At 30.3% G+C, this 14,945-nt stretch overlaps 1 protein-coding gene across 1 annotated transcript; it reads right to left on the reverse strand.

Moving 5' to 3' along the window:
- Nucleotides 1–297: 297 nt before the first annotated feature.
- On the reverse strand, nucleotides 298–7,321 carry LOC106681175 (uncharacterized). The gene is made up of 3 exons (XM_014421357.3): nucleotides 7,192–7,321; nucleotides 2,043–2,836; nucleotides 298–1,813 (listed from the first exon to the last, which is right to left on the reverse strand). The coding sequence occupies exons 1-3, from the start codon at nucleotides 7,237–7,239 to the stop codon at nucleotides 1,714–1,716; spliced, it is 942 nt and encodes a 313-aa protein (XP_014276843.1). The 5' UTR covers nucleotides 7,240–7,321; the 3' UTR covers nucleotides 298–1,713.
- Between the last annotated feature and the right edge of the window lie 7,624 nt (nucleotides 7,322–14,945).

Here is a 14,945-nt window from a genome sequence, read left to right on the forward strand (position 1 = left end):
TTAAATATATATATATATAATTATGATTATATACATTGTGTTGTGAAGTTTCAGAGAACAATGACTCTGTCTTCAGGCTTCAGTTTTTTAAATAAGTTATGGCAGGGTCAAATAAAACTCCAGGATCGTGAACGATAAAATATTTATTCAAAACTTAGTTCTTGATTTCAAAATTAACTAAATAAATTAAATTTCCATTTTGTTTATCATTATTTTTTATGCCAAATGGTAATAAAAAAAATATAGTATATGGTTTATATGGTAATATAAAAAAAAAAAGTTCTGTTTATTGGAAAATTGATTTATCCCGTATTTTTTCAGTACAGAGTATATTTATATAGTGGAACAGGAACATATTTTTCATTTTTCGAACGTAAATAATGAACAATAATTTTATTATTATCATAACAACATTAACAATAAAAGTTCTAGGTAGTAGTAGAATAAATTCAGCTCTAGGTAATAATGAGACATTCCTGCATTTCTTTATAAATACATTATACAAATGATAGCACTTAACTATAAAACTATTATTTTACATAAAAACGATTAAAATCAAAGTTATACTGAAATTAATCTGGTACAATTTTTATTCAACTTAAAAAAAAAAACAAAAAAAAAAAAACACCATTTTCCAAGATGGCGGTGGTTCCTGAAGAAATAGGTGGTGGTAAACTTTTAGAAGAGAAAAAGCTGTCATTAACGCTCCAGAATTGGACCGTGCTGTTTCGTAAACATTAAAGTTTTAACCCTGCATTCAATTGAGAGTGAAATTAAATTATTGAAAAGTACTGGCATGATTTATTTATTTTACAATGATATCTAAAAAAAAAAATGACCGATTTCCAAAAACAGTTGTATTCTGTATAATACAAAACTAATTTTTTCACTCGGTTAGGTGAGATTAAGATTAAAAAAAAGTAAATATTTCATTTATCTCCAACCGTTTATTTTTCTTTTTTCTTCAAAATATAAAGATAAAATGGTTATCTACTTTTCTAGGCCAAATTCTTCCGAATATGTTGGTAACCAAAGAAATTGTACTTAAAACAAAAAAAAATCAAAATCTGGTGGTTTCATACCCCATTTTATAATTCTGTTGCTATTTATTTTGAGGCAGTTGAGATGTCCTTTCAGAGTTTTTAAGTCTTTATGATGCCTAAATTGGCTAAATGTTCAATAAATAGATATTTACTATTTAAGAGAAGTCTTAGTTTTGTAATAATAAAATAACACTCTCTCCCCCTTATTTATTACCAGAAACCTTTAAAAAAAAATTCTCTATTTCCTTAGAAGTCCAGGGGTTCGCTGGAGAATAACTGGAGAAAGGTTAGAAAATTAACAATACCCTCAAAAGATAGACCACATACAACTGTTATGACCCACCATAAATCAAATAAAAATTCCAAAAATGGTCAAGGGGTGCACACATATAGGGGTACACTTTGTATATGAACATAGGACTGAAATCTATGTTCAAGATATCCTATTCAAGATAGGTCAATATATCCTAATCTTGGCTGAATACAGATTAGTATAAATTATTATTACTAGAGGATATCCAAATGAATACTACACAGTAAGGTAACAATGATATACTTTAATATTTATATACAAAACATAAAATTAATAGTAACTAACTATACTTGACTGAATATAAAATTATTCAGTAAGATGCTGATTGATTTGAAGATAACCTTCTAGTTGTTGTATCTACAGGCCAAGCCAGGATAACAAAACGCACCTGTTGGTTGTCACAGGTGCGGGTACGACTGGATTAGTTCTGGTCACAACTCGAGAACACCTCGTACACCTGCAGCCCAAATTACATCAGAACTAAAACTATGCACCATAGACAAAATTTCATTCAATTAATGGGATTTTAGGAAACTGAGAAATTTTAAATTATTTTTGAAAAGATAGAAATACACTAAGTGAATTTAAAATTGACAATTTTCATTTACAATGTGTATTTGTATTTTTAGAGCAACTTTATAGTTAACTCACTATTTGCTAACTTTATTTTATTTTAATTTACTTACCATGAGGGGTAGATATACCAAGTAGTTGTTGTCACTGTTACTCTTTTGGTTGGTCGTCTGGTCGTTGTAGTAGCCGCTGTAGGTGCAGGTGCTCTTGTTGTTGTAGTTGTAGGAGCTGTAGTTGGAGCTGTAGGTACGGGTGCTCTTGTTGTTGTTGTTGTAGTAGGAGCTGGAGTTGGAGATGTAGTTACGGGTGCTCTTGTTGTTGTAGTGGGAGGAGCTGGAGTTGAGGGTGTAGTTACGGGTGGCCTTGTCGTAGTAGTGGTTGGTGAGGTAGTTATGGGTGGTCTTGTTGTGGTAGGAGCAGTAGGTGAACCTGTTGGTGCTGGGGGTGTTGTTGGGGGCATAGTAGGAACTGGGGTTACTGGTGGCATAGTTACAGGGGGCGTAGGTGGACCTGTTGGAGGTGGTGCAGTAGGAGGATTAGTTGGATTAACTGGAGGCGGAGCTGCTGTAGGAGTTGGTAGAGTTACTGGGGGTGTTGGTGCTGTTGGAGGTACAGCTGTTGGAGGTACAGCTGTTGGAGGTGCAGCTGTTGGAGGTGCAACCGTAGGTGCAACCGTAGGTGCAACAGTAGGTCCAACTGTAGGGGCTGCAGTGGGAGGATTTGGTGCTCCTGTCGGTGGGGCAGCAGTGGGAGGACTAGCTGATGTTTGGCGGGTAATGGGAGGAGATGGCGTTACTGTGTTGTTAATTATTATAACATTCCCACATGCTGGATAACAATTAGGAAGAACAGGGTACCATGGAAAAGGATATTGCGTTGTATATGGAGGAATGACAATTTGTCCTACCTGAAAGAAGTTTCAAACATTACTATTGTATTTACTCCAAAAATAACTATATGACCAAATATTAAAATTACTTTATACCTATAATTAATTACCTAATCATACAAGAATAAGCAGATCCTAGACTTTACATGACTAAAAACAGGATTTCTATGCATGTTCAATCTCTTTTTCACCAAAATGATTGAATATGATATATCAATTGATTTCAAGATATATCATTTCAATTTATGCAGTTGTGCATGCAGTAAATTCACCTGGTTTTAGTTTACAATAAATCGTTAAGCGAGTATGCGATTATAAAATCGATTGAATATCTAATGTTTGCAACAAAAAAAAAACATATAAAGGAAACCTAACATATTAGAAAAAAATAAATCGATAAAACTTTCATTTTCTATACCTCCGAAAACATCTAAAGCAACCCTAATACATTAGTAACCCGAAAAATTAAAATTAATTGATAGTGTCAAAAATCTTTGAATCAGTATCAATCAAATTAAGCGGGCAAACAAACACAAAAATAAAACATATTTATACAAAAATATTTATATGGATGATAAATTTCCAATCAAGGACTTTTATAATATTTTTGTAGTATGAAGATTTGTGTAGTATATAAATCTGTATAAGTATAGAACTTGTAAATAAGTTCTGGCCAAAAGTTTTCAAAAGGACTTTTATTATAAATGTCTAACAAGGAATTTTGTTGCATAAACTGTTTCAAAAACTTTCCTAAGATAAATAAGTCTGGACTAGAACCTTTTCAAAATAAAAGGCCAAAGTTTATTTCCGAAACCTGATATGAAATATTCTTAGAATTCAATAACGTTAAGATCGGAATGCAACAGCTTTTTGTTTAAGGTAGGATTGGATGTGAAGGATTCTAAATTCCCTTCCATTAGTGACTATCCTTTGAACTTTATCCAAACTTGATCAAATTAAATGACACCTTCAATGAAGATCATTGTTTTTCATTGATTGCATATGGAATTATCATATTTAATATAACAAATTCTCTGGTAAATGTTACTAGAACATTAGAAAATAGAAGTTTGTCATAAAATGGGAGTTTTGAAATTATCGACGAATTAAAGCAGGTCAGTGAACAATTTAGGGGCCTTAAAAAGAAAAAAAAAGTGATGTTCATACGAAAAGTGTACAGTTAGCAACTTTAAGAAACAAAAATAAATTATTGAAGAACGTTTCATCGATACCAGTTGGTACTGGCTGGCCAGTTGTCAGTCAATTGGTGTTCCGGTAATATTGGCCTGTTAATGTTAACTAGTCAACTGGCATGTTGAGTATTGTTAGTTTTATTTGTTATTGTTAGTTTATATCTTAGTGCTGTAGTGAATAATGTAGTGTTGTGGATCTTCAGCAATATGTCCGCATTACAAAAATTTTTATTACTACGTTTTCATGATAAAACTCATTATAAGGAGCATAATATTCGTTTAACTATACAATTGTATTATTAAAAATTCCGAAAATACACATTTTGTTAAATTTGTACTTTTTACAAAACACCGATGTATGCCTGTACGACCTTTACTATAATATGAGTTTACAATCGCGGAATCTTTGTTGATTTTTTTAATTTTTACATTAGAATTGAGAACAAATATAAATAGTCTATAATATTGAGCAATTAATGTTATAATAAATCTCACTTTACTGCATATTTCTACAGTTTTTTTAATGTTTGGTGATGTTTTATTTCATATTTTAACCTTGTATCCTGCATATAAATTATAATCATATGTTTATGATTTTGACGAAATTTTATCGTTTGTTTCCTCGCTTCTAATTCAGCCTAACCTCGACAGACATTCAAATCAAAAGAAGATGCATAATTTGGCACATTTTGAAGTCTTTCAGCACAAAATTATATTTTTGTAATTTTTTCGAGTTTAGGTGTGAAATCATTGTTTCATTTACAAAATTGTCTTAGATTAATATAAAATTAAATAAATATATATGTCATGAAACTAATTATTAATATTCTGTTAAATAATATGATGGATATATAAATCTAATTAATTATATATGAAGATGGTGATATTTCACTCACATTTAAATAACATTTCATGATCTGAAAACTATTACTATAAGTTATAAATAATACGTTAAAGTAAATAACAATTTTTAAAATTACTTAATTATTCAATAAATTTAAAAAACAATAAATGATGAACTAAATATAATTTTACTTGATTCTTGCATCTCAATATGACAAAGTAACAAATACCGAAGTAAAGCATCAGAATAATTTTAATATTTAATAAAACATGAAATCGAAACGAAGTCGGCGGTATCTTCGAGAACTGTAGAGGTAATAAGTAAACATCAATTCACCAAAGGAAAGTAGTCCTAAATAACTATAAAACAACAATACATCTTTTTTTTATGTTAAATAAGTGAAAATTAAAGGATATGGCATTTAAATAAAACCACTTATATCATCTTATAATAAGTTGTCTTTTTTTATGTTAACTTCTTCCCTACAATCTCAGCTTTATAATTTCGTAGAGAGGAAAACAAATTAAATCAACTTTCATTCGTGCTCCTGATAAAAAAATGAGAATATTTTTATTTCATATTTCTATTCATAAAAAAAAAAATAATATGTTTATTTTTTTTAAACTGCTAAAGTACATTAGTTTGAAATTCGTGAGACTTCATCCCTGATAGAAGAAAATATAAAAATCATTTTAAGAACTAGTGGGTAAATCTATATATAAAATAATATTAAAATTTTTAATTCTTCATTAATTGTAAAAAATTACCAGCAAAACACAAGTTGTTAGTTCCATTAAAGAATTTCGCATGTTAATACAGTTCATCAGTTACAGAAACCCTAATTGTCCGAGAAAGTGATGATTTTGTAAATTTACTTAAATGACGTATGCATACATATATTATTTAAGTATATTGTATGTACTCAACGGTTTTTATACATACTCTAGTACTTCAAATGTATAACAAATAGCCGTATTTTTCTGCTATTTTGAGTCACGTATTTATTTCACATTATTATTGTCAATCGTGTATTAAAGATTCAGCTTTGACGGAATGTTCACGATGGCTACAGTAACAATTCCCCACAGACATAACATACTAATTGTTTTTAAAAACAAGACAATTGTATGTGATACTTGATTAATGTTATGATTCGTTTAATAAGCTCTCCTGGGAAGGGGAGTAGAAAATGCATTTTTCTCTGCATCTTCTCAGGATCTAGACACACTTTTGGCCCCGTTCAATTCACCATCTATTGAGGGAATTTTATAAATTTTTCAAGTAAAAATATTTAACAGTAAATTTTTGACGGTCTCGACAGTAAAATTTATTTTCCTTTTTTCCCCAGATCCTAGACCTCATTTATTTCACAAAACCCTTTAAATAATGAGATGGATTTTCTGAACAGATATTCAAAATCATTTGTCTATAGTTTTTTAAAAAAAGAAACCCAATTTTTCTTTTAAATTTTGGTTTCTCTATTATTATCTGGTCAATTATTGAAAAAAAATTAATTTTTATTTACAGTGCTGTTTATATTTCTTTCTATACCAAAAAGTTAGAAGTGTTGAAGTATTGTATTGTTAGGTCGTGAAATTTATTTTATATTCCAATTAATTGATCTTAATATAATTTTTAAAAAATAATCAATTTCGAACGAGGTGCGAACATTTTTTTAAAAGTATGAACTATTTTCGCATTAAAAAAAAAATTACATCTAATTTTACAAAGGAATTAAATTAAATTCATATAAATGGAATATTAGACATAAAATACTTTTTTTTTTATTTGTTGAAAATTAATATTTCTTGTTCAGTGATCTCTATATTATTGAGTTAATTAATTTTTTTGGACTATTTTCATTTTCGGAACCTACGGGGTGTATTTATTAGAAAGGTTATATGTATATCAACCTTTTCGAAAAACCAAACTCCAGAATTGATTAACATTAAAATAAAAAAGTGTATTTGTTATTATTTAAGTAAATTTATATATGTCCGATCACGGATTGATCAGTATGCTGTGTAATGTAGCAACCCGATGTATTTGGGCAGCATGATTGAATAAATTTCTTTCCCTGTGTGTGTTATTTAATTTTTTTTTTTGTTGAGCCTAGGGATTCTCTTAAAATTGATATTCCTTCATTTTTCACTTAGTCTTCCTCACAGCTGATCAGCAATATACCTCGGGTATCCTGCATGAATTTCTTCAAAACTTTTACACACTTTCACAAGCCACACTTTTAAAAATAAAATCAAGTTTTCTTTATAAAATAAAAATACAGCACTATTTATGACCATTCACTAATACTCTCAATATTTATTGAGTTCCCTCACCGCAATCAGAACGAGGGACAGCGATAGAACCAACCTTAACGGCTCCATGTTTTGCGAACACTGAAGTCAAACAGCCATCAACCTCAGTTAGGAAACTATTTATACGTATGTATAAATGAATAACCTTTCCAATGCACAGGCGATAAAAACCCATCCAATTACATAACAGGAAACATATAGAAACTTATTTCCTATTGGCCCCGTGCTGTTATGTTTTAGGGTCAAGGTTAGGGTACGTGGTTCCATTATTCTGATACATTTCCCTCTCACCGAAAACCTTCAAAATTCCCACAATTGATTTTTTTTCTTTATCTAGTGACAGTCCGTCGGCGATAATTGAGCATTAGATAGATAATAAGCTTCATTTACATTTTTTTTTTATAATTTATTTATTCATATTTACAACTACATGATTTTAATATAAGTATATTAAAATATGTACGATAGTTGGGAAGCATATCATGGAAGGATTGGTATCTGATTCTGGCCAAATCGGCAACATATGGAACATTGAGGTCCTGATGGTTAATTTGATTTGTGTCAATGTAAGGACCATTAAAAATTTTACGGAGGATTTTGGGCGGTATGGATTGAATACGAGAGGAATTCGGTTGTTAGTAGAGCACCGAAGCTCAACTCCGTAAGTCCAGTTAGGCTTCATTATAGTCATATAAATGAGTCTTTTGCAATTAGTTGGAAGTTTAGACCGTTTGTCTAGTAAGTGTTGTAATAGTCTGTCAAGTTTTAGTTCGTTAATAATTTAAATTTTTGCACACCTACAATGTACTAAGTACATTGTTAAAGTTAAGGAATATAAAATTTGGATAAAAAGAAGAAATTTTCAATTTAAGAAAATCATTAAGATTTATTAAAATAAAATTAAAATTATGGAAAATATTTCAAGGGAGGGAGAGATCTCTAGCATAGTCCACAGACAGCAGCCAATGAAAGAAGAGGGAACTTTATAGAACAGCGGTTCCCAAAGTGGGCCCCACGGCACCCTGGGGAGCCACAAGCGTCTGCTCTGGTGCCACAAGTGAAATATTACTAAAAAAAGGGAGAAAAAATATTCAAATTAATATACAGTGCATTTTCTTCTTTTTCTACACCTTTAAACGATCTAACGATAATTTTGTTGACTTTTTTTTTCATCTCGACAAAGGGTCCCCATAAGGGAGCCGCGAAATTTTTTTTTGTCTAAAAAAAGTTTGGGAACTGCAGCTCTAGGAGAGGGGGTCCAGTGAATTCCGCGTCAACACACCGTTAGTAGATCGGTATTTTAATATAGTCGAATGCGGGGCGTTAGCATTCACCTTTTGTTTGCTAAGTGTTTCTTCAAAACAACCAATTGATAGAATTTATTCCAGTTATAGTTCATTATTTTGCCTTCTTATTTATATTTAAAAGGCGTCGAGACTGCCAAAGTGGATAAAAGAAACTGGTTCCAAAAATATAAGTAAGTAATTTCTGTAAACAATTTAGTTTTAAATTAATTAAATTAAATTTTATATAATAAATAAATAAAAATTAAATTTAATAATCCTTTAACTGGAAGAGTCTTATGGAATTAAAATGGATTTAGTGAATGACTAAAATTAAATTGTTATTAGATCACTACATTCAGCCGATGTTAATTCCAAGAAATATTAATGTTCTGTAGTCAGAGTGTCTAATTAAAATAACTGAGTCAGGTCAATTCTTGATAAGTTAATGAATCTCGTCCTTTGGTTGGTCAATAATCAGTATGTTTTTTAAGAAAGGTTTAGTATAATAAATGTTATGCTGTTTATTATATTATTACTCAAAGGAGCTGATTCGGACTAAAAGGAGGCAAATCTAATGCTAAAGTCATTATATCAATTAATTATTTTTTTATTAATTAATGATTGCTAACGGTTTGTGTAAATAGGTTAAGTAGCTGGTAAGGAAGTGAATAGACAGAAAGAGTCTTACGGGTGCAAACCGTAAGTCCTCGAAGAATGGAAACTTTTGGATGGGACAGTCTGCAGTCGTGAAGAAAGAATGCAAGTCCGGACTGGGAAGGTAACTTCGTACTACAGGGTACTAGCCTGTAGGCATGAAGGGGACTGTAAGTCCTGACTGGGTGCTAGCCGCAGGTCCTTACCATAGGAGAAACGGTACAGAAAGGAAGAAAAATCAAGAGAAGGCAGAGAAATGAAAAACAATATACATTTCCAAAAATAGCACAAGAATGTACTGATCCACTATGCACATTGTTGTACTTTGCCTCCTAAGGCGAAGAATATCTTGAAACGGTAATTTGCACTTGGGTCAACCGAGTTACCTTAATTTATTCCTCTCGAACTATTAGACACCATCGAGAGATGTTACGTGTAAGACGTCAGCTTTCGGTGGACCAGCAGATTATATTGTAATTAATTCCAATGATACATCTATGAATATTACAATATCTTATATAGTTGTTATCAATTTCACATGAGTGAAATTGAAGTATATGCTAGAAATAGTACAAATATTAATATACGGAGTTTGCCTGATGACAGTAGTAGTTCCCATGTTCGCTGGCAGGTTATGTCATGCCGGGTCATGCGGTTTTGGTGGCAGTTCTAGTTACAGCATAGACCAGCAGGTAACGGTGTCGCTACTGGCTCCACCATCAAATTACAATTTTGGTTCTGATCCTATTTCAAAAGTGAGTTAAAATCTCAAGATGCAACTGCAATTGCTGGCGCATTTCAGAATATTTTAGTTGATCAGAATTTTTCAGCAGAGAATTGTGTTGGCTTTAAATCTGATGGATGTTCTACGACAACTGGAAAAGGATGTGGTGTGCAGACCATTCTGAACAAAAGGTACCGTAAATCTTTATTTTTCATTACTCAAGCCAAAAAAATAAATGTTGTGGTCAATGATGCAAACAAACTACCAGAAATAAGAAACATAATTGGAATGGTTAAGATACAATATCGCTTTTTAGTGAGTTGCCAGCCCTCAGGAATTCAGTTCCTAATCTATAAAGAATCAGTGAGATCATTTGGACTGAGAAATACAAGAGCTAAAGAAAAATTTCAGAAAGCCTCCATGAAATCGTCAACACTAGAACATGGTCGAAGGAAATTATGCTACAAGAAAATCTGCCAATCAATTGCACCATGCAGTTACTAAACAAATTTTCATAGTAGATTTAGTCATGATTGTAAAATATTCTGCGTTTTTGAACCATTTGTGAACGTTCTACAAGGTAAAAATATGGTAAAAATAAGGTAAAAATTTGATTATGATGAGAAAACAAATTGGTCAAATCATTGATGACATCATGCAGGAGTAACAAGAAATAGAGCATGTTTCTGATAAATTATTCAAAAAATCTCATATCAGGGAGAAAGTCTGGGTTAATTTATCAGTACCATGAATCACACAAAAAGCAAAAACACAGTTTATCATCCTTTACCTTGACTCTCTTACTTCATCATTGAATGTTAGATTCCAACACGAAAATACAACTACTTTTGCCTTATCCCATCATAGATATTATTGCCAAAATTATAGCCTTCATAGATACTAAGAATGGTTTCAAAAGATTTGGAAAAAAATTCTGAGTCCTTCATGGAGTTTTACCAGTTGGGTGTTATCTCTGAAGAATTGGATTTGTGGTATAATCCATGGAAAAAGAAGTTTTTAGTAGTAGACAAATTAAAGGACATTCAGAAACATTGAAGTGGCTGCACTTTTAGAGAAAGCTAATATCTCTTCCCCCTTTAACTTCCAATTGCTTGACAATATACATTTTTATCTTTTGCTTCTACTATTGTTTGGGCTACCCAGTATTAGGAATTTTTGTGCGGGTCAATATTTAATTAATGCTGACTTTCAATTAAAGTCTTGGCTACTTCAATCAAAAGTAACTTTTGGTGTACTGGTACTGGTATTTGGTGGGGGGAACAAGTCCAGCAAGTGAGCCTGTGGGTCCTTTTTGCCAACCCCTGATGGCTACCTAGGTTACCGCCGTATACTAACCAAGGTAGGAGTGTCAAGATTCATTCTTTGGGACCGCCGAAAAATGAATGTTTAACTGCCCCATGTGGGAATCGACCCACAGCATTCCGAACCGAGCGCACTGGGACCTGCGCCCCAACCTGCACGGCCTTCATGTCCCTAACTTTTGGTGAAAGTATAGATTTTAAAATGATTTAGATTTGTTCTGATAGGATTTCATTTTACAAATATGCTCCAGGTAAATTAATAAAAACTAACGATGTGAAAAATCTGATTTTCGACATTCCTTACTTAAACGCACAGGCGACAGTATGTTCTTTCAACAGAGATGTACTGAGGGTCAACATGAAACAAAACCTATTAATTCGAACTCTTTATTTACAGTTCATAAATAACAAAAAGATCATTATTTGGGTGTGTGTACAGTTAAGCAAGATATAAGCATAGAAATGTTTGTAAAAATAGGTTTTGTAGCTAACACATTCAAAATCTGATTAGTGAAACCCAGTGATAAGCTCAGAACATAACATGTTTACACGGAATTTTCATCTCTGGATTTATATATATTAGAAAAGTTAAGACCTAACCATTTATAGCATAAGAAGTTATCCTACAGGTTAGTTAGGTTTCTAATCTAACCAAGGTGGGAAGTTAGTTTTCATTGTATGGGGCTACCATGAAATAATTTAATCTGCTTAAGCCGAGTTCAAGCTTAACTTGCTAAGGTAAGGTTTGTGAAACCCCAATAGTTCTGGAATTTTTTGGCCTGGAAATTTTTCTAACCCATTTCAACAAGTAATTACCGATACAAAGAACTTTTATTAGGACCAGAGGTCTGATGAATTCATTAGTTAAAGGTTAAGAGAGCAAGATTGTAAACTGCAGGACAGATAATCAAGATTTTACCATACTATTCAAAGTGGTACATTTAAATTTACATTTTGATGAGGAATAATCAAAGATTTATAGTGTGGTGCTATAAAGCTAAGTTTATGGCTTAATAACATCACACATTTTTAATCACTGAGTAATTAAATATTAACAATCACAGAAACTTTAAAATAATTGAATGTCCATTTCAGAACTAATGGAAGAAAACATATAGGGACAAAGACTAAACTTCAAACATTCAATTCAGAGATTTATTGCAACAATTTATTAAAAGGAAATTATAATGATTTAAAAAAAAAAATAATATTCTACATTAAAAACAACAGTTACACTAAACTTTATAAAAAAAAAATAATAAAATTCTTTGAATAACAAAAAAAGCTTTAAGACTAATTAAATTAATATCCTGTACATTAAAAACAACAAAAAATTGTCATTCCTAACAATAAATAAACAGCATAATGGTATATTTAAAATAAAATACAATTTACAGATCAATAGAATGATTTTTATCAAAACCATAAAAGTAAAAAAAAAAAAAGGATAATAAAAAGAGCCAACTTCCCTCTAAGTGACTCCTAAATTTTAGTAAACAAAAGTTAATTTTAAGATTCTTTGAGGATGCATTGCCTCTTCAGTAAATGAAACCACTAGAAACGGGCAGTGGTAACAAAAGCTGTAATGCTGTAATGTTACCATTTTGAGATTTGAGCATGAATATGGAATATTGTTTCTAGCAGAAAAACATGTTAAATTAACATTTCCCTTTTGCTATAAAAGCATTGTTAAACAGCATAAATTTATGCAACAGAATAAAACTCAAAATTAAGGGTTTCTGGTTTTATCTAGTTACACAAAAACAACGATTCAATTAAAATCCACAATTGCTCTTTTTACAACTTTTCTTTTTATTTGACTGTTCATATAAATAACTTCTGTTACACCTGTATTTGGCATAATTGTCTAACATTAGCTCTCTTTGCTAATGCCAAAATAAATCATTCTAGTAAAATGATTAACAACTAATTCATTGTTAATTTTATTAATAAAATATTCTTCTTTTATAAGAAACATATATTAAAAAATAAAATAATAACATTTCATATATTTACAATGATTTAGTTACATAAATAAAGCTTGAAAATAATGAAAAATTCCCTGTAGTGAGCCAACAACATATGGGTGTAATATACATTGAACAGTGTCCCACAATTGCTATTATATTTCTAAAAATATAAACTTAAAAACAAATAATGAGTACATAATAATAATTGAGCAATGTCAAGATAATAAACAAATTTAAAAAAATCATAAGCACTGTTAAATATACAGGCCTTCAATATGTTTAATTAAATTCCAAATATCAAAGATTTAAATCAGTTGGAAAGAAAAAGGGTCACTAACCACCCATATACACTAATAAAACCTACAATATAATGAAATTTGAGTACTAACAATAATCCATTAGGTTATTATTCTTAAAACAACTCATATGAGTGTGGAGTGACTAAATCATATATAAAATAAAGATAACCAATTTGAGATTCAATACTTAGTAAAAAATCATAATATACATTATAAATATAAATTAAACAGATTAGAAAAAAAAAAGAAATTAATGAGGTATAAACTAGAACGTACAAGAAAAAAATGTAGTTTGGGTTAAGTTGTCAGTTTTAGATATTTTCTAGACAGATGATATCTCAAAATAAAAAATAATAAGGCCACTCAATTTTAACTAACATTCTTTTTTACAGATAGATGGTTGGCCTACAAATCCTCAGTCTTCAGGTTCACTCTTACTAAAAACATACCTATACTATTTAACATAATCAGGTATGAAGAATTTGAGACATGAATGGTCTTTACAATCATACCTCTTTAGGTATGGTCCATGGAAGCCTAAATTGCCAAGTCTGCACATATCTTGAACATACCCTTCACAACACCAAGGGGATGCTCCAGTCATCAAGTTATAAATAGCCTGTAGCTGCACAATGAGAACTGTTGCTGTGAGAAACATGAGATTAGGTTAATAGGTGATCCCACCTAAAAGTTATTTTATTCTCATATGTTATAAATGTAAAAAAAAAAAGTTTATGAAGTAATTCCATCTAAAATTAACATGTAGAATTTACAGAAATTGTAAGTTTGATGTTCTATGTACTCATTACATTATTTTTTTTTTCACATACTAGAAATATATATTAGCAGATTATATTATACATAAAAAAAGAAAATATTAAGAAAATGAAATGGAAAAACTATATATTCAACAATGACACTGATAAATGAAGTACCCATATAACATAAATTTAAATAAAATGTGAAATTATTTATAAGCAATTACATAAAGTTCAAAGACAACAAATTCTTCTTCCTTAAATTATTTCTAAAAAATATAAAGATAAGAACAAATAATTTTAGATACATTAACTCGGAAAATTTCATTAACAATTAAATACAATCTTTATCTAAACAGTTCAAATTTAATTTTCTACAGTAATATACAATGTTATAACAACACATAATTTAACAGCTTATTTACATTTAAATTCTTCAGTTTCAAATGAAGGTAACCATAACTTTGGACTGTTTATTGTTTAAATGACCCAAAATCATTAGAACAATTCTTTAACATTTATTTTATAGTGAGATTTAGAAAAATAAGTCTAAATGCATCTTCGAAAATAAATAAAGTTCCACCATCACAGAATTAATGTTTATTATTCTATTAGAAAGAACAATAGGTATCAATATCATATACTAAAATTAAATACATCAAAACAAAATACTTTAACACTGAATATGATTTACCACTCCTTTTTAAACTTAAATTGTTAACAAAGAGTAAAATAAATGCTATTCACCTGTAAATATATATA

Source organism: Halyomorpha halys, unplaced genomic scaffold, assembly GCF_000696795.3.
Source record: "Halyomorpha halys isolate HHAL.00 unplaced genomic scaffold, Hhal_1.1 Scaffold315.1, whole genome shotgun sequence".
NCBI lineage: Eukaryota > Metazoa > Arthropoda > Insecta > Hemiptera > Pentatomidae > Halyomorpha > Halyomorpha halys.

Excerpts from the sequence above, each read along its gene's own strand:
- LOC106681175 (XM_014421357.3), bottom strand. The coding sequence starts at position 7,239 with ATGGAGCCGTTAAGGTTGGTTCTATCGCTGTCCCTCGTTCTGATTGCG. Across the intron at positions 2,837-7,191 it reads TGTCCCTCGTTCTGATTGCG|GTAGGACAAATTGTCATTCC; the intron begins GTGAGGGAACTC and ends AACTTCTTTCAG. Across the intron at positions 1,814-2,042 it reads TGGTATATCTACCCCTCATG|GTGTACGAGGTGTTCTCGAG; the intron begins GTAAGTAAATTA and ends TTTGGGCTGCAG.